The following is a 26,277-nucleotide window of genomic DNA, read 5'->3' as shown; positions in this document are numbered from 1 at the left end:
CCAAGCTCTAACCCTAACCTTAACCCTTACCCTAAACTTTATTCAAACCCTAACCATAGCAAGCAGGTCTCCACCTACAGATCTACAGACTATCCAAATAAAGTGTGACCAAAATGATCAATTATAATAATAAAATCAACTTCTTTATACAAGTGAACTGGAAATATTAGGTCAATAACTCAGCAGGGTCCAGAATCAACTGTATTATGAATATGACCAGATTAATTGCTTAATTAATGATTCTATGAAATGAAAGAATGTCCCCCGGGAGGCTTGAGCAGCCTCGTGATAAACACTGTTCTCTCTTTACATACACTTCAAGTACTAACTCTCAGAAAGAAAGTAATTATGAAAAATAGGCTTCCCTTCACCAGGAAAGAACCTGTTTCTATAGCTACTCAATCTCTGTGTGGATTCAGCAGGTATAAATCACTGCTTTCCGTGGGCCCCATGGGGAATGGAAAAGTGATTGATTTGGAGCACATTAAAAATCACATGACGGCAAAGCCATACAACTCTATGTTAATCGAGTGAGTGACTGAGAAACCCAATGAGGTGGGAGAGAATGGAGTGCACATTTCTTACTTCACATAACTTCTTATTTCACATAGATTGTCAGAGCAATAAATCAGTTTGAGTTGTGTGAGAAAAGAGAGATGAATGAGAGAGAGAGTGTAAAGAAAGAGAGGAATTCCAAATCACAGACATAACTAGTTTGTGTGGGTGTGTGTGTTTTTGTATGTGGCTGTGTGTGAACTGTAGAAAATGGAAGACTGATGTGTCTGTGTGTGTGTGTGTGTGCGTGTGTGTGCGTGTGTGCCTGCAGGAGTGTTAGAGAGTGTGTCTATGCCTGTATCCTGGTCTGACTGGGTGTAAGACATGAATAGGTGTTCTCTACCATTCTCCCCCTAAAGTCCTGGGCTCATTCAGTTGAAAACAAAGCCAATGATCTTCACTTGACGCAGACAGAGACCCCTAGGAGAACTGTTCAAAACCATCCTGTTGAGCGGCTAGCTCTGCCTAGCATTGCCAAACAACCCCCTTCACATCAGCTTATTGTGACTACAGGTGAAAGTTTAAGGTTCGAGTCATGGCATTCGGCAGCACACTCCTCCAGCTTGCTTTGAGCCCGGATGTACTTTAGATAGATAGATGTACGGCCTATGTTGCTAAGCTGCAAACGCATGATAAGCTATGACAATTAAATCAACTATTTCTTCTTCACCCATTTATAATGAACAGTGTTTATTATGAAAACGGAACTTAAAAACTTCACTATGAAAATGGCACTTAAAATTCAACTTTGATGAAAAGCTCAATTTTTCTGGTGCCCTGCTTTAAATTATTGTGTTGACTGTGCGCCAGCAACACTGAAAGACAATGCATATAATTATTTTCCAACATATTCTAGTTCTGAATAAAAGGCGTACGACCCTAGGGCTATCTAATACCAGGATTTGGGAGCAACATAACAGTGCAGTGGTCTGTGAGCCTCACACTCATAAATGTGTGGTGAAAAGTTATTTGCATTGAACTGCATTACTTTGGGTTTGTCTCAACAATTGTATTTCCTTAAATTCTTGGGAAAGCAACTACATTATGGTGAAGGCTAACCACAACAGTGACAGAGAGGGCTTCCAACTACAGGGGGCTGCTGAGGGGAGACAACTACTAATAATGTCTGAAATGGTGTGAATGGAATAGTATCAAGCACATCCATGTGTTGGATACCATCCCATTTATTCCAGCCATTACTATGAGCTCGTCCTCCCCAATTAAGTTGCCACCAACCTCCTGTGCTACCAACCCACTACCACCTCCCCACCACACACACACACACACACACACACACACACACACACACACACACACACACACACACACACACACACACACACACACACACACACACACACACACACACACACACACACACACACACACACACACACACACACACACACACACACACACTCCCCTGTGCCAGGAGGGAGCTGGACGCCTGCAGCAGTAGCATATAACTCATCTCAGAATGAATCAGATGGGACTGGGTAGGTCAACTCTAATCCTGGTCACATTAGCATGGAATCACCGAAATTCCACTCACGTTTGAGCCTCGTACTGCAGCACGGAATGCCCACCTAGCCAAAAGAGCCCTTATATTTCTGATGGCATGTTTCCTTGAACAGGGTAGTTCAAGTGCTGTGGGCAAGCCAGTATTTTGGAAAGACCTTTCGTAAGGGAACTAGAAGGCAGATTTGAGACACTATAGAGAGCAAAGCACAAACCATCAGTGAGGAGAGACTCAGCATCACGTAGCAACACAACTGCAGTTGGGAACTAAATGCTCATTTGCATGGCCATGCATTATTCATGAGCATCATTTACCACTGTGCGAAATGTTACATTTATTTTGTGAATACTAATTTATGTTAAGCAGTTGATTTTGGGAGAACTTGGGGAGAACGGCACAAATGGCTCTGCAACATTTATTTGATTTTGTCTACACTACTTTCTAAGTGCTTCCAAATGGAAAAGGCTCGGTTTTATATTTCTCAAACACATGGAGCCAATCTTTTTGTCGGGCCATTGTCTGATTTAGATGATGAGGGGTCAATATATAATTAGCTCAGCCTGTTCTTTAAGACTCTTAGTGGGAAGATAATGAACAAATGAACAAATGACTGAGCTAAATCACCGGCCCTTTCTCATTCTTTTGGTCATATCAGTAGCTAGAGGGCCAACCACAATGAAAACACCCACATGCTTACATGTACGGAGGTCTCCAGGGAAACATTTCCACCTCAGCGAAAGACCACTCTTTGATAAACCTCAAAACCATTTTAGAGATATCATTCCCATTTGTGTAGGCTTGCCGTATCATGCTGATCAGCGCATCAGATAAACAAATCAATTTGATTGAATCACAGACCGCACGTTATTCCAGCATGGCTTCTAATTTCCTGATTCTTTATGGATTGGTCAAATAGCGTTGCCTTGGGACAAGGACACTCAGGTTACACTCCGGTTACATCACCCTTAGAACATCCCATGATGCATCACGTTGTGGTCAAAAATGCCTGGAGGGGAGCTGTGAGTGATGATGGGTGAGAGTCACACAAGTGTGGCTCTTCTTACTCAGTGTGGCTGGGTGGTGTGTATGGTGTGGTGTGTGTGTGTGTGTGTGTGGACGGGATAAACCTTCAGTGACAGTGGACAGGTCTGGGATCAGCTGCAGTGCCAGATGCGGAGCTCTCTCTCTGTGATCCCTGGGGGGAGCACTTAATCCCCTTCTACGAGCAGCCCTCTACATGTTTCTCACCCGCTGCCAGGGCTGAACCTGAGCCACCCTGACAAGGGCCTGTCACATCTCACAGGTCACAGCCTTCTCAGGGACAGCCTGGAGAATGTCAGCAAGGCACTGCCTGTTTCCTGCACTGAGGAGCAGTGAGCCCTCCATGAACATGCAAGTCAGGGACCTTGGGATTGTGAGCCTAGTTCTGGGAAGTGCTCTACTTCAATCTCAGGGCTGACAGAGGTGGGGACTCTGGAGTGTGTAGCATGCTGAGCTGTGGTGGACAGGGATGAGTGGTGTATTATTGAGACCTAGTCCAAGTCACTCATAGTATAGAGAATGGCAGGGACAGACTGGGACCAGAAATATGTCCGGGCATCTCTAAGACACCGGCCATTTTTTCCCCCTCGAGGTCCCCACACCGGCCCTTTTTCTCCCTCGAGGCCCCCACACCGGACCTTTTTTCTCCCTCGAGGTCCCCACACCGGACCTTTTTTCTCCCTCGAGGTCCCCACACCGGCCCTTTTTCTCTCCCTCGCGGTCCCCACACGGCCCTTTTTTCTCCCTCGAGGTCCCCACACCGGCCCTTTTTTACCCCTCGAGGCCCCCACACCGGCCTTTTTCCCCCTCGAGGCACCCACACCAGCCCTTTTTTCCCCCTCGAGGCCCTCACACCAGCCCTTTTTCCCCCTCGAGGCCCCCACACCGGCCCTTTTTCCCCCTCGAGGCCCCCACACTGGCCTTTTTTCCCCCTCGAGGCCACCACATCAGCCCTGTTTTCCCCCTCGAGGCCCCCACACCTGCCCTTTTCCCCCCTCGAGGCCCCCACACCGGCCCTTTTTCCCCCTCGAGGCCCCCACACCAGCCCTTTTCCCCCCTCGAGGCCCCAACACCGGCCCTTTTTCCCCCTCGAGGCCCCAACACCGGCCCTTTTTCCCCCTCGAGGCCCCAACACCGGCACTTTTTTCCCCCTCGAGGCCCCCACACCAGCCCTTTTCCCCCCTCGAGGCCCCCACACCAGCCCTTTTCCCCCCTCGAGGCCCCAACACCGGCACTTTTTTCCCCCTCGAGGCCCCCACACCGGCCCTTTTTTTCCCCATTGAGTCCCCCATCATTATCTGAATAATTTGAATTTTGTAAAATAAAATTAAAATGTAAAAATGCATGGTATTTTCCAGAATTGTCCTATGGCCAGTCCATCCTGGAGCATGGCTTGTTTCAGAGTAGTATGGGTGGGTGGACACTGTTAAATATTTAACGGCTAGGATGTTGTTTTTAAGAAGAAATCTTAATCTAATCTGATTTTAACACCCCTGTCTGAGCATATGGTTAAGTGGTTTGACCAGATGTTTAAAAGTGTGTAGTACATTTAACATTTTCACATTTTAGTCATTTAGCAGACACTCTTATCAAGAGGGACTTACAATTGGTGCATTCATCTTAAGATAGCTAGGTGAGACAACAACACATTCCAATCGTATCAAGTACATTTTCACTCAGCAAAGTACATCACAAGATGCATGCCAATTTGGCACAATTGCATGAGCAAGAAAAGGTCTGGATGTTGGGAGGGGCAAGCCATCACCCCTGCTTGTCCAGGTGTGTGAGTTGTCATCAGTAGAACATAGGTTGATCCAGGCTATACCCCTGCAGTATTAAATTACTGCCAAAAGGCATTATGTCAGGGGTGGGAACATCAAATGCATATTTTAACATTAATTAACCGTGCTCGGCTCTTGAATTATCAAATGATGTGAGTGATCACACATTTAATGAGATCTCTTATTTGCATACTTAAACATAGACGACCCCCCCCCCCCCCCCGTCTCTTTTCCCCTCAAAAAGCCATTTACCACCGATGTCTGTGAGTGGCTTCCCATAGCCCAAAGCGTGTAATATGAAGAGCACCAAAGGGCATGTATATTTCATACTTGTCTGACTTCTATTTTGGTGGTCCGGGAAGCGTGCACTGAAAGATTCCTTGCTTGACCAAGAATTCAACTTTTGTCGTAGCATTCTCAGTGTGGTGCCCTCCGCTCCCGTCTGTGACCTTTACAGATACACTTTAGAAATAAACACTGGTTGGGAGGAGACACACTGAGGCAGAGCACAGGCCCAGAACAAACAGACGCTGTGTGCCTTGCTCTATTGATCTCATCCCCACAAACAGACAGACAGTCCAGCAATGTTCTGCTTACCAGTCAATATCAGGGACAACAACATCCCACGTCCTCAATGAATACAACTATTGGCATAAAATGCAATAGCTGACACTGCCTTCCTTCTAATCCCAATGTGTGTAAAACGTGGAAATCTCTATAGTATCTGAATAGACAGTACATAATATGGCTAGGCCTGCATTTTCCCTGCATCTGCATCTTTTCACGAGGGAAAAATAGGTGAAGGGCTAGAATTTGGGAGGGAGACAACAGACTAATGTCATGGTTTCTGTCGGGAACTCTGGAAAGCAAATAGTGGCGATCCCATACTGTGCAGGGAGAGCTGAAATAGAAAATGACAGTTCTTTCATCGATTATTTTAAGTCATGTTACGAAACGTTGTGCTCTCTGTTATACTCTGCTAGAATAATGAAGAGGCACTCCTCTGACAAGTCAGAAAGAATAATATCAATCTTGACTCGGATGGAAAAATGGGGGGGGGAAATCTCCTGCGTTCTTTTCATTTCTCCATCTACCCTTCCATTGCATCTGCTTAGAAGCAAACATTCCAATTATAAACCAATTATCTGCTTGGTAACAAACGATCAGGCAACAATACGAGAGCTAAGAATGAGTGAGGAACCTCTGAATATCCCACCTCAGTCGACCTTGTTGAACAAAGTAGAACACTAATCAATGTAGACACCTCCAGGCAGCATTATATTACCTATCAAATGCACACCTTTATGGTGGAATACAAATGCAGTCGCATGACAATGCACTGCTCTTCGTTTTGCATTATTCAAATTGCTAGATGTTAACATTCATTGAGCATTTCTAAGCCTCGCGTTAAAGGGGCAATCCGGGATTCAAAAAACAACACAGTACCACCCCGCCACTTGTTGTGGTAAACAGCTGAGGGATTGTCAAAATCATCGAGCTATTGATGCAAGGACAGATCATCGATGAGATCAAAATGATAGTTTTAACCATGTTTTTAAGCTATACAGTGTTTGCTTACAAATACATTGTTTACAAACAATGTAGTAAAATAAGCATATATTTAGGGTTCTAAAATGTTCCAAAAGTTATACTAAGGCATTTACAAGTTATACTGTTAAAGAATCACTGGCAATACATCACTACACTTAAAGTCCAAAAATGGAAGCACTAATCCCGTGTTACCCTTTTAAGAGGGACTCCCACAAAGGTTTGAGTGGCAGTTTGATAGCAAAACATTAACATTTCAAAATGGAGTATTGGAAAATATAATTATTGTGATAATTGGTTGTAATGGTTCGATTTAGAGCAATCACAACAACATATTGGTTTAATTATCGCAATCCGTTAGAGGGCTTTCACTTGAAATACATTGCATTGGTAGATCATTCAGTTCTGTGCTTGAATGAAGGGGGAGAGTGAGAAGCTGCAGGTGTGCCTCAGTCATTTACAGGTGTTCCTCGAGCATGCACAACTCAATGAGATGATTAGCGCCTTCGGAGACCAAGGCAAACCAACCGTGTTGACCACATCCACAGGGAGACGACAACATTAAGCAACGGGACATCATTCATCGCCCTCTCTTTTGGTCTACCATCTTTCTCTCTCGCTCTCGCTTTCTCTCAGCAATAATAAGCATCCTCTAGAACTGAAATAAACCTGACCTAAAGAATTGACTGGAGGATTACAAATAAAATCATCCTAAAACATGGAGCAACGAGGATGAATACTACATGTTTGATTTTAAACACAGGAACCCTCTCCCAACCTCATCCCTCCCCTGCATGTCTGAGACCACAGATATAGTGATAAGCAACAATGATGAAATGCTGCCCTTTGATAAGAGTGAAATGCTGCTGGGTGCTTATTGGCTCTTACCTGATGGATTGAGCAGTCGCCAGGTGATTGATGGATCTGGCCTCCCATTGGCTAGACAACTCAATGTCACGTTGCTGCCTTCGTTCGCGGTGATGTCTTCCGAAACTTTGTAAATGTTTGCCGGAACTGTAAGAGAAAGTGGCAGATATGAATGATTCTAATGTAAGTAGAAGCATTTTCTATAGTAGGGTTTGAGTCTTCCTAAGAACTGTGTAATGGATTTTCTTTGGCAAGAATTGCAACCACAATGTAGTATTACAGTGAATGAAGTGCATGGTTTATGAAATATGCAAATACTACTTTATTATGTGAGGCAAAATGTCAAGCGTCAACATGAGCAATTATCAACAACAGGAAAGGTCTTGCCGCATAAGACATTACGCAAACGGCTGTGGCATGAACATAAGTCTTTACAATACGTTTGTCGCTGTGGCATAGGCTACATGTCTATTTTTCAGTATAGTTGAATGCAAATGTTTGAATGCACAAGTATTGCCATGTTAGTTTAACAAGTGAAAAGGAAAGTTGAGAAGCAACTTTAAAGGGAAAATAGTTTCTGTAGCTCAACCCGATCCATTACCCACCAAAAGATGAAATGAACTGAAACGCTAGGTGCATGACTTTGATTGATGTTAAAAGAAAGCCGAACGTTTTTCATCTGAATGTAATGTTTAATCGGCCTTCTACCTCTCAATTCTGATTTACTCTGTACCTAAACAAATGAAACAAAATAACGTTTTACTTAGATAGAACTGTTCTAACAAATTAAGAAAGCGAGGCGCACTCCATTTTCAAATTGGTCAGCAGATAAAGTGGGCATACATACATCATTGTGAATTTCAAAACTGTGGGTGGATGGAGGCGAGGTGTTGTATACGCACATCTTTGCTAGAAACTATTGATCAATGACTTTTAAATGAGGAATGGGGCAAAATACACAGAGAGTAATACAGAAACAGAAATACATATTATTGTAAAAGTTGAGCAAGTAGCTCAATGCTTTAAAATGCACATATACTGCATATGTCCATATACCATTCTCAGGTATAATAAATATGTTCTATAGCATTCTCACGTCACCTAAAATAAGCTGCGTTGCTGTCAAGGTGACTCAAACTTGTAGCTGCCAAGCTGTTTCATATTTGACAACAGGGAAAACGTGTTCTATATGTTGTCAGATATGACAGAGGATTAATCAATACGTCAGTGCTCCTCTGGATTTGTCCTCCGCCCAAAAGGTCTGTTTTTATACTGATAGTGACCATGTAACGTCCCTTAGCTGATGCTTCATACTCTCCTCTAGATTCCCTCTCCTTGGCCAGCACAGCCTGTCACTTTAATGACATCTGACAACATAGATATTTTATTGCCAAACAACATTAAATGAAGCCGTACAGAGTTATTGCGTGAGTCAAATGGCCACAGAAAGTGAAGATGTGTTTTCGATACGGGAAAGATTGAAGTGACATGGAATTCAATAGCTTTTTCGCAAAGAAGCGGGCTGGAAATATCAATCCTCTGATTGGCTGAATGAGGACCCGAGCATTAATCCACACCAGGCCAGTCGCAAAGATAAAAATTAGTTTGAGAGGAACAGCTCCCAGACAGATAACCCTGTCGCGTTCTAAACAGAAATTGTCTAGGCGGTTCATGAGTGAAATGAATAAAGAGTCTAAACTATTTCAACATAGTGGCTATAGCTCCCAGCAAGGATTGTAATCTTAGTCATGGGTCAACCTTCAAGGAACAGTATTTGAAAGGGCAGTTCTTTGAAAAACTCTTTCCCTGGCTGCCCAGGAAACTACAGCGATGTACAAGGGATTGTGTGAGGTTGATCTTGCACACGTAGCATAGAGAAATAATTTGCCGTTCCGTGGTTAGTTGGTGGGAACAACTGTAGCTTTATCTACTACCGAAATATTTATTTTGCTTTTCAAGTAACACGTCAATGATTTCATCTATGGGCTGAGAAAAGAAAGCAGGCATTTTTTTCCTTAATTTTTTATTTGAGCATTTTCACACAATATTTTTCTCTCTCCAAGCTCGTCAACATAATCCTATCTCGACTCAGTTTATCATACCACAGATTTAGTGATCCTAAAAAAAAGTGAAAAACGGATAGAAAATGTATTGCGCAAATACATTGACCTTCGTTTCAACTTTGATAATAAAACTTCAAAGCCTTAGAAGCATGAGAAACTACAACATAATTAGAAGAAGCTTGTTGTATCCATGTGATAATATAACCTGACATTTAGCTTCAGGCTTTTCCTGGATTCCTGACGAGCCAAACCAACCAGGGAGGTAGCGATGATCAAAGAACCCAGAATGGTTTACCTCAGAGAGGCATAAAGAAACCCAGCTGCACCTCCAGTGTCATAGATGTTCTGATCAATGTGTTTACTGTCAAGCCACAGCCTTTTAATCTAGCTATGACTCATCTTTAGCTGAATATGGTCGCAGAGAGAGGGATACACACACAGAAAATGGAACAGAATTCACTTGGTAGCCGATTAAGATTCTCACTATCGCACTCTGCCTGGCACATGCACGCACGCACGCACGTACAACCATTTCAAGGTACCATGCATGAAATTAGCCAGTTGAAAGACGGAGGACGACAACAACAGGTATTCCCAGCCAAAATGTCTCATACCTGCATTGTGAAATGTCTCAAAATACACTGAACATGTAAAATGTTGGTCCCATGTTTCATGAGCTGAAATAAAAGATCCCAGAAATGTTCCATACACACAAAAAGCTTATTTGTGCACAAATGTATTTACATCCCTGTTAGTGAGCATTTCTCCTTTGCTAAAATAATCCATCCACCTGACAGATGTGGCATATCAAGAAGCATGTCCATTACACAGGTGCACCTTGTGCTGGGGGACAATAAACGGCCACTCTAAAATGTGCAGTTTTGTCACACAACACAATGCCCCAGATGTCGCAAGTTTTAATGGCGCGTGCAATTGGCATGCTGTTTGCAGGAATGTCCACCAGAGCTGTTGCCAGAGAATTGAATGTACATTTCTCGACCAATGTCGTCTTAGAGACTTTGGCAGTACTTCCAATCGGCCTCACAACCGCAGACCACGTGTATGGCGTCGTGGGGGTGAGCCGTTTGCTGATGTCAACGTTGTGAACAGAGTGCCCCATGGTGGCGGTGGAGTTATGGTATGGGCAGGCATAAGCTATGGACAACAAACACAAATGCATTTTATTGATGGCAATTTGAATGCCCAGAAATACCGTGATGAGATCCTGAGGCACATTGTGAGGCCCATTTCTTTTTTAAGGTATCTGTGACCAACAGATGCATATCCATATTCCCAGTTATATGAAATCTATAGATTAGGGCCTAATGAATTCATTTAAATTGACTGATTTTCTCAAATGAACTGTAACTCAGTAGAATCTTTGAAATTGTTGCATTTTGCATTTATATTTTTGTTCATTATACATGCTACTCATGTAAAATGTTAATAACATTAAAGAATGCAGGTATATCATGCCAGGAACGTTGGCCTTCCTGCAAAATGATATACATACAGATATATCTGTTCTTTAGTTTTGGTTATTTTTCCTTTTCTGAAAGTCCCTTTCTTATACGATCAGTCGAAACAGAAGTCTTTGGGTTAGTCTGCTATCAAGTAGAGCACCACACTTTTACGTACTCCATAGTCAAATCAATAACAAATCGTAGTGCAGTATAAAATGACATCCAGTTAAAACAGAGATGTTTATACTTCATTGTACACCTGTGACACCAGAGCTTTTTAAATGACTCTACTACCATACCAACTGACCTCTGTGGATCGCTCCTTCTGTTTCTTCACCCACGCCACCCTGCCACTTTCAGATATGACATTTGGACCACTGATGTCACAGGCCTAATTGTTTTCGAGGCAATTACGTTTCCGTAATTTGAATCATTAAAACATAATCACCGGAAAGCGCTCGCAGCATTGACTTCTGCATGTAGCACTAGCTGCCAATTACTTTCCTTGGTGTGCAACAAGGCTGTTGTACTAGGAACTTCTCACAGGAGACAGAACAATCTCCTGAGTGTTGTGACACCTCTGAAATGTAATAACATCACCTCAAACAAGCTCATGACTGGCTGATGGGCGCCTTCCCAAACCTGACCCAAAGAGGCAATCTGTTACCGCCGGAAACAGTGAGATTGACAGCCCGGCAATCTTGTCCATTCAAGGGCTCTAAAGGATAGGCAACCATCAATTTAGTGGGCGTCTTCAGAATTGGGACCGCTAAGGTCATAGGGAAGAAAAGTGTTTATGCATAAGCCTACACTCTTTTTTGACAAGCCCAAAGGACATAACACACAAACATGAGTACTCTCTTCAACACCGTCATTGTGAGTCTGCTTGAGTAAAGCAGCATTGAAATGGGAAAAGACACAATTAATCAAAATGTTAATTAGAAAATCCTCTTAACAGATTCCGTCATTAGAAAAATATTGTTACAGGGAAGTAGATCCTTGTGATCTGACTCATTGTTAGTTTGTCTGCTTCTGTAAGCATATACTTACTGTTGCTTATTTTCAATATCCCTAAACCTATGTGACTCATTGATCCTAGTGAATTCTTCATGGTGTCAATGTGAGTTACCACTATGACACATTTGTATTTCACTTAATACGAACAAACTCTGGATTTTGCCAGTTTCCTCATAATAACAAACACAGAAGCGATGCCAACATGTTTAATCAGAGACCTCGGGGTGGGTTTTCTCTGCAGCGGCGGGCGTCTCTCAGGCTGCCACTGCAGAGCTGAAAGAGATGGCACACTTTTAACAGGATACTGCAGTGCACAGAGCCACCGAGCAGTGGGAGCCTCGACCCCTTTCATTGTGCACTTCTGGCAGGAATTCTGGAGCTGTTGCTCCACCAACATAATCGTAGCCAGCAGCACTCCATGATCTAAACTAAAGCTCTCTCTGAACTTTCAAAGGAAAGAGAGGATATCAAATAGACTAATGCTCATTGAAGACCCTTTGGAGCAAGGCTTTCTGTGGATGTGAAGAAACATTTGGAGGTAGTTCCTGCTGGCCAGATTAAGCTCTACTTGAGGGCAAATCCCTGATGAATTCAAATGTAGCTTTTTTTCCTTTGGAGATGTTCCATTGGAGGGCAGAGAGGTTTCCACAAGGGCAGAGACTCATAAATCATACAAACAAATAAATGGTGTTTGTGTTGAAAGGAGGAAACAATAGGAAGGGTAAAGGTAGCATCAGTATTCCTAACAAGCCAACCGAAGCCCCAGCATAGAGAAATGCATTGGCGCCCAATGAGCAGAACTTCAACTTGTGAAAAATTGTTGCTTTTTATAAGTTCTTCAAGCTATACTTCTTATCTCAAGTAAACTCAAATAAATGTACTGCCAGTTCAGGATAATATGTACTTTTACCTTGGCGATCATCCGCATCGTTCAGGATGGTGTGCCAAAAACCCTAGATTCAATTTGTATTCAACACATATCATGATTTAGTGCCTTATAAAACGGAACGAGATGATAAGAAAACAAAGAAAGGAGAAGACAACAGCTGGCTGGAGGAGAGACTCTTGGCAGTGACCTTTCCTTTTTATATGAACTTGGGTTTAACAATCCTTCCTTCTCTCTTGAGCTCTCAGTCGTCCAGCCAATTCCTCATGGGACTTTCTATAGAGCAGAGCTTTAGTTCACCCCTTATCTGTATGGCTTAAAGTTCTTTCTGGAGAAGGACTTCGAAGAATTACAGCTACTTCCCTAGACTAGCAAACAGTTACCTTTAGCATTGACCATTAGGATCAATTATCTTAATAACCTATGGAAAATATGTCAATAACATCAGGAGGGCACCTTACAAACAATACTCTGTAGATTCCTATCACTGTTGATAAGACAGAAAGTAAAAGACCTATCACAAACCATCTTCTAGATTCAACCAGTTCAGCGTAAACCTGCGACATCTGACAACTGCATAGCAGATCATTGTTTTTCTTTAGAAGATAGTCGTTCCACTGCTTGGATGTTTCTGACGCCTGACAGATCTCACAACGCCTGGATAGGTATTTTAAGTATCAGCTAACCACATCATATGTTATAGCAATTTGTCAATTGATGACACAAAAAAGTATTTGTCTGTATTGTCAATAATATGGTCATATATGGATAACAACTAATGGTCAAATAGGATTACATTTGTGATTGAGATTAACTATCAAGCACATTAAAACAGAGATAAGGTGCAGGCAAAGTTAATTTAATGGCATAAAGACATTTGATATTCAAAAAGAAGATGTGAGAAACAAACAATATTGTAAATAGGGGGGGGGGGGGGTGCATTTCAGACCAAACAAACAGAATGCTTGGTTATTATCACTTAATCTTATGAACAGTGTTTCTGTGGATCGCGCCCGATATGTTGGAGGTGTAACTGCGTTTGAGCTGTCAAATCGGTGAGCGGATGCTCGTGTTTTCATTGGCACGAAGCCACACCCGTCCCACTCCCGTTAGAAGTTCAGAAAGAGAAAGTGTAGGCTATTTAGAAATAACAACACTCAAATAAAATTTAAAAAACATTAAACTAAATAATGAGGATTTATATCAGCCCAATTAAGATGTAGATTACATCACACATTCCAGTATTTGAATTTGTAAACACGGCTGCATGGGATTTCTTACTACGCAACTATGTGCAGCCAACGCAATGTCCACAATAGGTAGGCTATAATGCCTGGAGCCGCTTGTGGATTTGAGAGCTCGAACGCAGTTCAACCTACAACATCGTCAAAAAACAAACCTGCAGGTGCCGGCTAGCATGTCTTGATTGAAACAATGCTCACTTGGCCCTTTGGCTTAATTCATCTACTGCTAGAAGCACTAAGAACGTGGATGCTGCAACTCAAACCAGCAATCAGAGCAGGTAATCAATATTCCTTGATTGCTCTCCGTTCTGTACAATACTGTTGGATTAGGTAAAGTGCAGGCTGTGATGGGAGGGAAAGACTATTAACTTGTCTCTCCAGAGATGAGCCCTTTGGACCCCTTTACTTTACAGCCACTTGGATTAAACAAGCAATGGGATCAAGGTCCTTTTATTCAATTTAGAGTCTGATTGATAGACTGTCTTGTCACTATAATGGTAATGGCTTAGAAGGCTTGGGATCAATCCAATGAGGGGAGACCTCAGTTTTCACACCTATTCTATTGGTACCACTTTGAAAGTCATCTTTTACCCTCCCTTCCTCTGTTGTAGGTTTCGTTCAATATCACATTTCTATCAAACGGTTTGTGCTTACAGTATTGAACCCATGTTACCGATGGAAGCATTCCTTTCCTTCACTTTAGGTTTAATTGAATATCCCATGCCTATCAAACTGTTGTGCTTTTCGTGTTTGGTTTGTGCTTAAGTGTTGAGCAAGGAAAGGGGCCGCTGTTGCGTTAAGATGTAAGCATTTTTCTAATTTACTACGAACAAACATGCACTGCAATATTTACGCAACAGCAAAAACATACCTTTTTTTTACCCAGTGGGCAAATAAAATAGCTAAACTAATGTTTTCCAATTCTCCGAATAAGACATGAGAAAGCCAGGGCAGCAATCTGTACAGAGAGACTGCATAAACACTGCTTAAGCAGCATTGATTGGACCACCAGACTCCAAGTCGCACTTGATTATCAAACAAGAACAATGCAGTTCTCTTCCATTTCAACTTGATGTAGCAAGAATCAAGTTGAACCAGAATCAACCAGACCCAATGGCATTGACTGAGTGACTGATGTTTCTATCCAGACTATTAGCCTGGCTTGAGCTTCATATACTCTGACTGTTAGTACTGAACAGCTGTGGTAGTGGGGAGACCAGGGAAATATCTGAAAACCTCCCAGTGTCAAATCTATCTGAACTAACTAAGTCACATCCAAGCTGTTTTGGTTGACTGCCTTAACTGATGGACTAGCCTACTCCTCTCTGTAATGCCTTATGCATACATACTTACCAAGTGGTGCACTTCAGCTCAAAGGAGAAATAACAAGCATGGACAATATGTACCAGCACACTTAATAACTAGCCAACACACCGAAAGCCTCTCCATTAAAGAATTGTACATCAAAGACTGTGATATCATAAATGCAGCGATCATTTTCTAACATACTGCACCTAATGGCAGAATAACCAAGTACAATGGTGATGGTCTATATCGAGAGAGAGAGAGATGGGGGAAGGAAGGGAGGGTGGAGGGGAGATGGGGTGGAAGGGAGGGGGGGGGGGTGGAAGGGAGGGGGGGGGGTGGAAGGGAGGGGGGGGGGGGGAAGGGAGGGGGGGTGGGTGGAAGGGAGGGAGGGGAGGGGGGAGAGACAGAGGCCTCTAATGACTCATAATCATTATGGAATTCTCAGTAACATTTCTCAGAAGACCAAAAGGAACAACATATTATCTTGAGTGTTTACAATATTGGCAGAACAACAACTCCTGGAAAACCTTTAACATGCTCTCTAATATTGAGTTGCACCCTCTTTTGCCCTCAGGAAAGCCTAAATTTGTCGGGGCACGGCCTCTACAAGGTGTTAAAAGCGTTCCACAGGGATGCTGGCCCATGTTGACTAATGCTTCCCACAGTTGGGTGAAGTTGGCTGGATGTCCTTTGGGTGATGGACCATTCTTGATACACACTCGACACTTCGGTGTGTAAAAAACCCAGTAGCATTGCAGTTCTTGACACAAACCGGTGCCACTTGCACCTAGTACCATACCCTGTTCAAAGGCACTTCACCCTCTAAATTGGCACACATACACAATCCATGTCTCAAGGCTTAAAAATCCTTCTTTAACCCGTCTCCTCCCCTTCATCTACACTGATTGAAGTGGATTTAACAGGTGACATCAATAAGGGATCACAGCTTTCACCCGGTCCAGTCTGTGTCATGGAAAGAGCATGTTCCTAATGTTTTGTACACTCAGTGTAAATTCCAGAAGGAGTTTGTAGATTTGCACTCAACATATTGAGCCAGTGTGTCAGACTCAGTGTTCAGAGCAGCCAAAGAAGTGTACTGCTGTCTCCAGGTTATAATAGGGATAGTACAGTGAACACACGTCTTGAGGACTTTAATGTGGAAATGTTATATCAGCTTTATGGCCAAACAAAACTGCCCTCTAGACAGCTGGAGAACGGAGAACTATTTGAATTTGTGCATTCAACTAACACATTTATAAAAAATATGCGGAGATGTGCCTAGCATGCCAATGAAACACTAATAACAGGTGCTATTGCTGAGTCTAAGCTCTCTAGCCTACTATATTTGGATATGCTTGGATGCTAGTCACAAGACTGTTTTCCGGTAATATTCTACAGATGTGGGATCTTCATTTGAGTCAGTTTGCTACAGCAGGAAAATAACCCTGCAGCAACAGGAAATGTGAATAATTATGTGGATTATAATGAATGGATTTTCTTAGGGGTTGATACATTTTTCGTTAGGGCAAAGTGGAAATGACTAACTTTAAAACTCAAATAGAGTACAAGTTTGCATTTCCTGATGTGCAGGAACATTCTCAGTAACAAAAGAGGGATCAAATTAAGATCCTACATCTATAGGTAATACTGTATTTCTGACCTTCAGCATTAATGCAACAAACATGTTAAAACTAAAAGCTTTCATAACTGATCATTAGTATTCGTCACTTAACCCCATTTTGTGCATGTGATTATGACTGCAAAAGTGAATGTTAAGTTCAAAACAATGTGATCCTTTCAACATTTTGTGCTGTCAACAAAACAGGTATTTTGGAGTGACAATTATGCTTGGCAGTAGGAGGCAATGGATGTTAAAGGTCCAATGCAGCCATTTTTATCTCAATATCAATCTACATTTTTACCCCCTTTTTCTCCCCAATTTCATGATTATGATCTTGTCTCATCGCTGCAACTCGGGAGAGGCGAAGGTCGAGTCATGCATCCTCCGAAACATGACCCGCCAAGCCACGCTTCTGAACCCGGAAGCAAGCTGCACCAATGTGTCAGAGGAAACACCGTTCAACTGATGACTGAAGTCAGCCTGCAGGCGCCCGGCCCGCCACAAGGAGTCGCTAGAGCTCGATGAGACAAGTAAAGCCCCCCTGGCAAAACCCCAGGCTGTAGTGACGATGCAACACTGCGATGCAGTACCTTAGACTGCTGCGCCACTCGGGAGACCTACTGTGATTGTTTTCAATAAAAAATTGTCAAAATGAAACAAAAATAGCTTCTTAGCAATGAGCAATTTCCCAAGCAAGAATTTAGCTAGGACTGTCTTGGAGTGGTCTGAGTGGGGAGGGGAATAATCCTTATTTTGTTAATTTCAAATAAAGTTACTCGTCTGTAGTGATAAAAATAGTAATATGTTACATTTGTAAAGCGCTTTTCATGATACAAAAATGATCTCAAAGTGCATGTGATGGGCTGAAGGGAGATGTATATCTGAATGAACAGAATCAATTGTCAGGATCAGTCAACTAATCCAATAATAGCACAGACCCCTTCAACAAAATGCTACTATTGGGTTGTAGGAGTGAATGATTGACAGGACAAGCTATTCACAGTTCTGGGGCCTAAGTCTTTTCAGTCCTGAGATTGGACCATTGGCCAGCTCTTTCACAGTTGGCAATAAGAGTGGGAGCAAGGCCCTAACAGTGTGAACGACCTGTGTTGAGTGCCCAAAACGAGTGTACTGCTGACCTCAGGAATATTGTAGGGATAAGACAGCCTGACATAGGTGACAGGACTCTATTAAAGCATAGCTGGGGAGAGGATATTTTCAGAACAGTTGCCAGGTGAGACAGAGAGCATGTGGCCAGGTCAGCACTCCATTTTCTATACATAACATGTAAAGATGTTGGCCATCTATATTACAGAGTCTTGAAAAGTGGAAAAAGGAGCGGCTCTCCAGGAATGATGAGACGGACCTCTACTTATCCTCTGACACATGGCAGCCCTACACCTGAAGCGCTATTGATGAGTCTGAAGTCACGTGTGTCCGTGGGATGGCCCCCATTTAAATGCATAAGGAGCCTCTTCTGCGGAGCATAACAAAGATAAAATTAGATGCCTTTTTCCCCCATGGTTTCAGCCAAGTGAGCCACGGAGAAAACGGAATACTAAATTGTTTCCTTCATTAAAACATCAAGGAGTCCATTTCGTTATGGGGTTCAAAGGTGACAGACAATATGTGCAGTTGTGGCATTCTCTTCCTCACATTCCTCGTAAACCCAGGCCCTGCATGTCCCCAGTCACCCTCATTTGTTGACTTCTGTGATCGAAAAAGCCTTGGCCTCATGCATGTCAACATCAGAAGCCTCCTCCCTAAGTTTGCCTTACTCACCGCTTTAGCACACTCTGCCAACCCTGATGTCCTTGCCGTGTCCGAATCCTGGCTTAGGAAGGCCACCAAAAATTCTGAGATTTCCATACCCAACTATAACACTTTCCGTCAAGATAGAACTGCCAAAGGGGGAGGAGTTACAATCTACTGCAGAGATAGCCTGCAAAGTTCTGTCATACTTTCCAGGTCTATGCCCAAACAGTTCGAACTTCTAATTTTAAAAATTAATCTCTCCAGAAATAAGTCTCTCACTGTTGCCGCCTGCTACCGACCCCCCTCAGCTCCCAGCTGTGCCCTGGACACCATCTGTGAATTGATCGCTCCCCATCTAGCTTCAGAGTTTGTTCTGTTAGGTGACCTAAACTGGGATATGCTTAACACCCCGGCAGTCCTACAATCTAAGCTTGATGCCCTCAATCTCACACAAATCTTCAAGGAACCCACCAGGTACAACCCTAAATCCGTAAACATGGGCACCCTAATAGACATTATCCTGACCAACTTGCCCTCCAAATACACCTCTGCTGTCTTCAATCAAGATCTCAGCGATCACTGCCTCATTGCCTGTATCCGCCACGGGTCCGCGGTCAAACGACCACCCCTCATCACTGTCAAACGCTCCCTAAAACACTTCTGCGAGCAGGCCTTTCTAATCGACCTGGCCCGGGTACCCTGGAAGGATATTGACCTCATCCCGTCAGTTGAGGATGCCTGGTCATTCTTTAAAAGTTACTTCCTCACCATATTAGACAGGCATGCTCCGTTCAAAAAATGCAGAACCAAGAACAGATATAGCCCTTGGTTCACTCCAGACCTGACTGCCCTCGACCAGCACAAAAACATCCTGTGGCGAACTGCAATAGCATCGAAGAGCCCCCGCGATATGCAACTGTTCAGGGAAGTCAGGAACCAAATACACACAGTCAGTCAGGAAAGCAAAGGCCAGCTTTTTCAAGCAGAAATTTGCATCCTGTAGCTCTAACTCCAAAAAGTTCTGGGATACTGTAAAGTCCATGGAAAACAAGAGCACCTCCTCCCAGCTGCCCACTGCACTGAGGCTAGATAACACGGTCACCACTGATAAGTCCGTGATAATCGAAAACTTCAACAAACATTTCTCAATGGCTGGCCATGCCTTCCTCCTGGCGACTCCAACCTTGGCCAACAGCCCCGCCCCCCCCGCCAAGCCTCCCCAGCTTCTCCTTTACCCATATCCAGACAGCAGATGTTCTGAAAGAGCTGGAAAACCTGGACCCATACAAATCAGCTGGGCTTGACAATCTGGACCCCCTATTTCTGAAACTGTCCGCCGCCATTGTCGCACCCCCTATTACCAGCCTGTTCAACCTCTCCTTCGTATCATCTGAGATCCCCAAGGATTGGAAAGCTGCTGCTGTCATCCCCCTCTTCAAAGGGGGAGACACCCTGGACCCAAACTGTTACAGACCTATATCCATCCTGCCCTGCCTAGCTAAGGTCTTCAAAAGCCAAGTCAACAAACAGATCACTGACCATCTCGAATCCCACCGTACCTTCTCCGCTGTGTAATCCGGTTTCCGAGCCGGTCACGGGTGCACCTCAGCCACGCTCAAGGTACTAAACGATATCATAACCGCCATCGATAAAAGACATTACTGTGCAGCCGTCTTCATCGACCTGGCCAAGGCTTTCGACTCTGTCAATCACCATATTCTTATCGGCAGACTCAATAGCCTCGGTTTTTCTAATGACTGCCTTGCCTGGTTCACCAACTACTTTGCAGACAGAGTTCAGTGTGTCAAATCGGCGGGCATGTTGTCCGGTCCTCTGGCAGTCTCTATGGGGGTACCACAGGGTTCAATTCTCGGGCCGACTCTTTTCTCTGTATACATCAATGATGTTGCTCTTGCTGCGGGCGATTCCCTGATCCACCTCTACGCAGACGACACCATTCTGTATACTTCCGGCCCTTCCCTGGACACTGTGCTATCTAACCTCCAAACGAGCTTCAATGCCATACAACACTCCTTCCGTGGCCTCCAACTGCTCTTAAACGCTAGTAAAACCAAATGCATGCTTTTCAACCGTTCGCTGCCTGCACCCGCACGCCCGACTAGCATCACCACCCTGGACGGTTCCGACCTAGAATATGTGGACATCTATAAGTACCTAGGTGTCTGGCTAGACTGCAAACTCTCCTTCCAGACTCATATCAAACATCTCCAATCCAAAATCAAAGCTAGAGTCGGCTTTCTATTCCGCAACAAAGCCTCCTTCACTCACGCCGCCAAACTTACCCTAGTAAAACTGACTATCCTACCGATCCTCGACTTCGGCGATGTCATCTACAAAATAGCTTCCAATACTCTACTCAGCAAACTGGATGCAGTTTATCACAGTGCCATCCGTTTTGTTACTAAAGCACCTTATACGACCCACCACTGCGACCTGTATGCCCTAGTCGGCTGGCCCTCGCTACATGTTCGTCGTCAGACCCACTGGCTCCAGGTCATCTACAAGGCTATGCTAGGTAAAGTGCCGCCTTATCTCAGTTCACTGGTCACGATGGCTACACCCACCCGTAGCACGCGCTCCAGCAGGTGTATCTCACTGATCATCCCTAAAGCCAAAACCTCATTTTGACGCCTTTCCTTCCAGTTCTCTGCTGCCTGCGACTGGAACGAATTGCAAAAATCTCTGAAGTTGGAGACTTTTATCTCCCTCAACAACTTTAAAAATCTGCTATCCGAGCAGCTAACCGATCGCTGCAGCTGTACATAGTCCATCTGTAAACTACCCACCCAATTTACCTACCTCACCCCCATACTGCTTTTATTTATTTACTTTTCTGCTCTTTTGCACACCAGTATCTCTTCTTGCACATGATCATCTGATGATTTATCACTCCAGTGTTAATCTGCTAAATTGTAATTATTCGATTTATTGCCTACCTCATGCCTTTTGCACACATTGTATATAGATTCTCTTTTTTCTACCATGTTATTGACTTGTTTATCGTTTACTCCATGTGTAACTCTGTGTTGTTGTCTGTTCACACTGCTATGCTTTATCTTGGCCAGGTCGCAGTTGCAAATGAGAACTTGTTCTCAACTAGCCTACCTGGTTAAATAAAGGTGAAATAAAACAAATAAAAATACAATTGCTAAAATAATGGGCATGGAGAAGACAGACATTTTCCAGGGGGGTGGGTTGGCGGCCGGGAACAGCCACCGATCCACTTGGCAGCTGTACCGTTAAAGCCGCCCCCAGAAAGACTAGTAACACAATATGCCTGACAATGGCCCCGACAATAAGGAGCTTTTTCAGCGGGGAAGGTTGGTGGGGGAGATGGCTTCCTGAAGCACCACTGAAAGGTTTCGATTGTCCCATGATAATTGGTGAAGGTCAGTTCCTCCTCCTTATGCAGACTTTAAAGTTGAACTTCTTACACCCGCCCCCTTCTCCCCCTCCGCTGCTCTTTAGAGTGACACACTGCCTTCACAATCTCCTTAGCAAGCGTCTCGGGTTCACACCATTAAATACCACACCATTGTGATACGGGGCTAAATGTGGACAAAGCCATTGTGGATCACCACCGTATTGATCGGAGATAAAGGAATAACAATGCAGATCCTTTATGATGATGATTGAGATGAAACTACACTTATCTATCATTATCAACATGGAATTGATGTTAGCGCGAGAGCAGTTTTTATGACCAAATCAATTTAATGTCAATCAATTCCTTTCATTAACTGCCACTTTGATTGACACAAAATGTGGCATGTGGACTTTGTCTTAATCCTTAGCCAAATAACGACAATCTGATGCATTGAAAGACAGCTGAGGCAACCCAGCTGGAGGTTGCTAATGGTTATTCATATGGTGATGGTAAAGAAAACACAAATGAGTTCAAATCTTGGATCTGACCAATTTTGTAAACAAGTAGGGCAGGGATCATCAACTAGATTCAGCTGCGGGACAATTTATTCTTGAGCAGATGGTCGGGGTGTCGGAACATATAAAACAAATATTTTTACATAGCAAATTGACCACAAGAAGCCTATACAGATATAATATTTGACTAAAACATAATCATTTCAAACCCTGATTACATTTGGGGACATTTCCCTGCGTAGGGTGCAGTCTTTCGGATGGGACATTAAAATGGGTGTCCTCTGTGGTCATTGAAAATCCCATGGTACTTATTGTACGAGTAGGGGTGTTCACCCCAGTCATGGATAAATTCCCAACCTGGCCACATTCCATCATGGCCACTTAATCACCCCCCTCATTCCTAATTGGCATATACAGTGCATTCAGAAAGTATTCAGACCCCTTGACTTTTTCCACATTTTGTTATGTTACAGCCTTATTCTAAAATGAATGAAATTGTTTTTTTCCTTCATCAATCTGCACACAATACCCCATAATGACAAAGGAAAAAACGATTTTTAGAACTTTTTGCAAATGTATAAAAACATTAAAACAGAAATACCTTATCTACAAGTTTTCAGACCCTTTGTTATGCAATTTGAAAATGAGCTCAGGTGCATCCTATTTCCATTGATCATCCTTGAGATGTTTCTACAACTTGATTGGAGTCCACCTGTGGTAAATTCAATTGATTGTACATGATTTGGAAAGGCACACACCTGTCTATATAAGGTCCCACAGTTGACAGTGCATCAGAGAGAGAAAAAAAACAAGACATGAGGTTGAATGAATTGTCTGTAGAGCTCCGAGACAGGATTGTGTCGAGGCACAGATCTGGGGAAGGGTACCAAAAATGTCTGCAGCATTGAAGGTCCCCAAGAACACAGTGGCCTCCATAATTTTAAATGGAAGAAGTTTGGAACCACCAAGACTCTTCTTAGAGCTGGCTGCCCAGCGAAATTGAGCAATTGGGGGAGAAGGGCCCTGGTCAGGAAGGTGACCAAGAACCCGATGGTCACTCTGACAGAACTGCAAAGTTCCTCTTTGGAGACGGGAGAACCTTCCAGAATGACAACCATCTCTGCAGCACTCCACCAATCAGGACTTTCTGGTAGAGTGGTCAGATGGAAACCACTCCTCAGTAAAAGGCACATGACAGCCTGCTTGGAGTTTACCAAAAGGCACCTAAAGGACTCTCAGACCATGACAAACAAGATTCTCTGGTCTGATGAAACCAAGATTGAACTCCTTGGCCTGAATGCCAAGTGTCACTTCTGGAGGAAACCTGGTACCATCGCTACGGTGAAGCATGATGGTGGCAGCATCATGTTGTGGGGATGTTTTTCAGCGGCAGGGACTGGGAGACTAGTTAGGATCAAGGGAAAGATGAACAGAGCAATCCTTGATGAAAACCTGCTCCAAAGCGCTCAGGACCTCAGACTGGGGCGAAGGTTCACCTTCCAACAGGACAACAACCCTAAGCACACAGCCAAGACACCGCAGGAGTGGCCTCGGGACAAGTCTCAATGTCCTGGAGGGGCCCAGCTAGAGCCCGGACTTGATCCCGATCGAACATCTCTGGAGAGACCTGAAAATAGCTGTGCAGTGACGCTCCCCATCCAATCTGACATAACTTGAGAGGATCTACAGAGAAGAATGAGATAAACTCCCCAAATACAGGTGGCCAAGCTTGTAGCATCATACCCAAGAAGACTTGAGGCTGTAATCGCTGCCAAAGGTGCTTCAACAAGGTACTGAGTAAAGGGTCAGAATTTTTTTATAAAATTGCAAAGAAATTTAAAAAACAGTTTTTGCTTTGTCATTATGGGGTATCATGTGTAGATTGATGAGGAAAAAATACAATTTAATCAATTTTAGAATAAGGCTGTTACGTAACAAAATGTGGAAAAAGTCAAGGGGTCTGAATACTTTCCGATTGCACTGCATCACTCCTCACCTGATATGTGGTGAGCGTTCTGGCACAAAAATGGTCGCCATGCATCACTGAGGTGGGTGCTACACATTGATGGTGGATGAGGTGAGTTTCCCCCTACTGCTTGAATAGTAGGGGGAAACCTGTTGCCAAGAGTGTGCAAAGCTGTCATCAAGGCAAAGGGTGGCTACTTTGAAGAATCTCAAATATAACATAGTTTGATTTGTTTAACACTTGTTTGTGTACCACATGATTCCATATGTGTCATTTCAAAGTGCTGATGTCTTCACTATTATTCTACAATGTAGAAAATAGTAAAAATATAGAAAAACCTTTGAATGAGTAGGTGTGTCCAAACTTTTGACTGGTACTATATGCATATATTTTATATATTTTTTTGCATCTGAAAACCTGGCTTGCCGTCCATCAGTTGGGGAACTCTGAAGTAGGCGTTTATAGCAGTATCTATTCACCGCATGGTGGATCTGTGTGCTTGTATGCTAAGAACCCTGTGTTGCTGCTTAGCGCTCTAATTTAAATGATTTTGATTTTTTAATAAAGAATGAATAACGCTGACAGTAATTTAAAAGCGACCAAATCAATCCTGATAAAAATCTGCTGACAAAGCGGTGCCGTTTGCTGCGCAAAAAAAATGGCTTACTGTTGCCTGCTGCAATAGGAGACCATCATGGGATCCATTTTATTGACAGATTTCAACGGTCTGAAACATTTGTCACACGACCAGCATACACACATTGCTCATGACACACTGTCACTCTCTCATATACCAAGGAAACACTAAAGTCAACCAATGGTGTCGGAGTATCATAGCCACACAGATTTTCAATGGCTCGGTGGCAACGTCTAGCTCGGGTTTCATTCAAATCAAAAACGAATGGGCTGGCAAAATCGCCATATTGTGATTCGTATCATGTGCAATGACCCTGTCTTTGAGCGCCAATGCCTTTAAGCATGCTGCAAGTTCATGGCTTTATTATTCACAGCAAATTTACTCATTTGTTTTCCAATTACACTGGTGTCCCTGCTAGCAGAAAGTGTGTCAGCTTCGGTTACATGAACATGGTCTCCGTCAGCTAACTAGCAGGTAGAGGCATTGGCTGCTGGAAACATTTTCATAAAAGATGAAGGGTGACTAGCCATTTAACTTGTTTTACTCTGCTTTTGGAGTCTCTTATGTCGTTGAAAGGGAAACCACACACAGAGTTTCACTTCATCTGGCAGACATTTCCACCCTAAGCTATGTGCAAACATTCTGTATTCAGCAGTAAATGTGTGTTGGATAATTGAATGATGTGATGACGATGTGACTTTCTCCTATAGCCAACCAGAATTCTACTATTACTAACACAGTGGGATGTGATATGCTTTCAATATGATGCCATAGTTTCAGCATGGGGGGAGGAAATGAATACAATGCTTTTCCCACAGGACAAAGTAAGCTGGTCCCAGATCTGTTTGGGCTGCCTTGCCAACTCATATGGTCATTTTGTCACATTGTTATAACAATGACTATAGGAGTTGGCAAGACAGCACAAACAGATCTGGGACCAGGCTAATGTTATCTCATATCCACATAACAGTGGAAAGATTAGGACTGAGGACTACTGGAGAGAAAAAATAATGAATGGTGAAAAACAATGTAGAATCAATTTTTAGCTCTAAATGTCAGTCATGAAATATGTGCAGGTAAATGGAAACACAGGAAGACGATAT

General features: G+C 43.3%; 1 protein-coding gene across 4 annotated transcripts in view; it reads right to left on the bottom strand.

Annotated features, from left to right (window-relative positions):
* The window catches only part of lsamp (limbic system associated membrane protein), a 1,012,539-nt gene that overhangs the window by 16,998 nt on the left and 969,264 nt on the right, over positions 1–26,277 (bottom strand). For 3 of the 4 annotated variants that reach the window (XM_055896282.1, XM_055896281.1, XM_055896280.1), the window contains one exon: positions 7,333–7,458. The exons of the other annotated variant lie outside the window; for it this stretch is intronic. In XM_055896282.1, coding sequence (XP_055752257.1) covers positions 7,333–7,458 — 126 coding nt within the window. The remainder of the gene's footprint in view (positions 1–7,332; positions 7,459–26,277) is intronic. 4 annotated transcript variants of the gene reach the window in all.

Source organism: Salvelinus fontinalis, chromosome 33, assembly GCF_029448725.1.
Source record: "Salvelinus fontinalis isolate EN_2023a chromosome 33, ASM2944872v1, whole genome shotgun sequence".
Classification (NCBI taxonomy): domain Eukaryota; kingdom Metazoa; phylum Chordata; class Actinopteri; order Salmoniformes; family Salmonidae; genus Salvelinus; species Salvelinus fontinalis.
The sequence above is the reverse complement of the archived record's forward strand: the minus strand, read 5'-3'. Positions and strand labels throughout refer to the sequence as shown.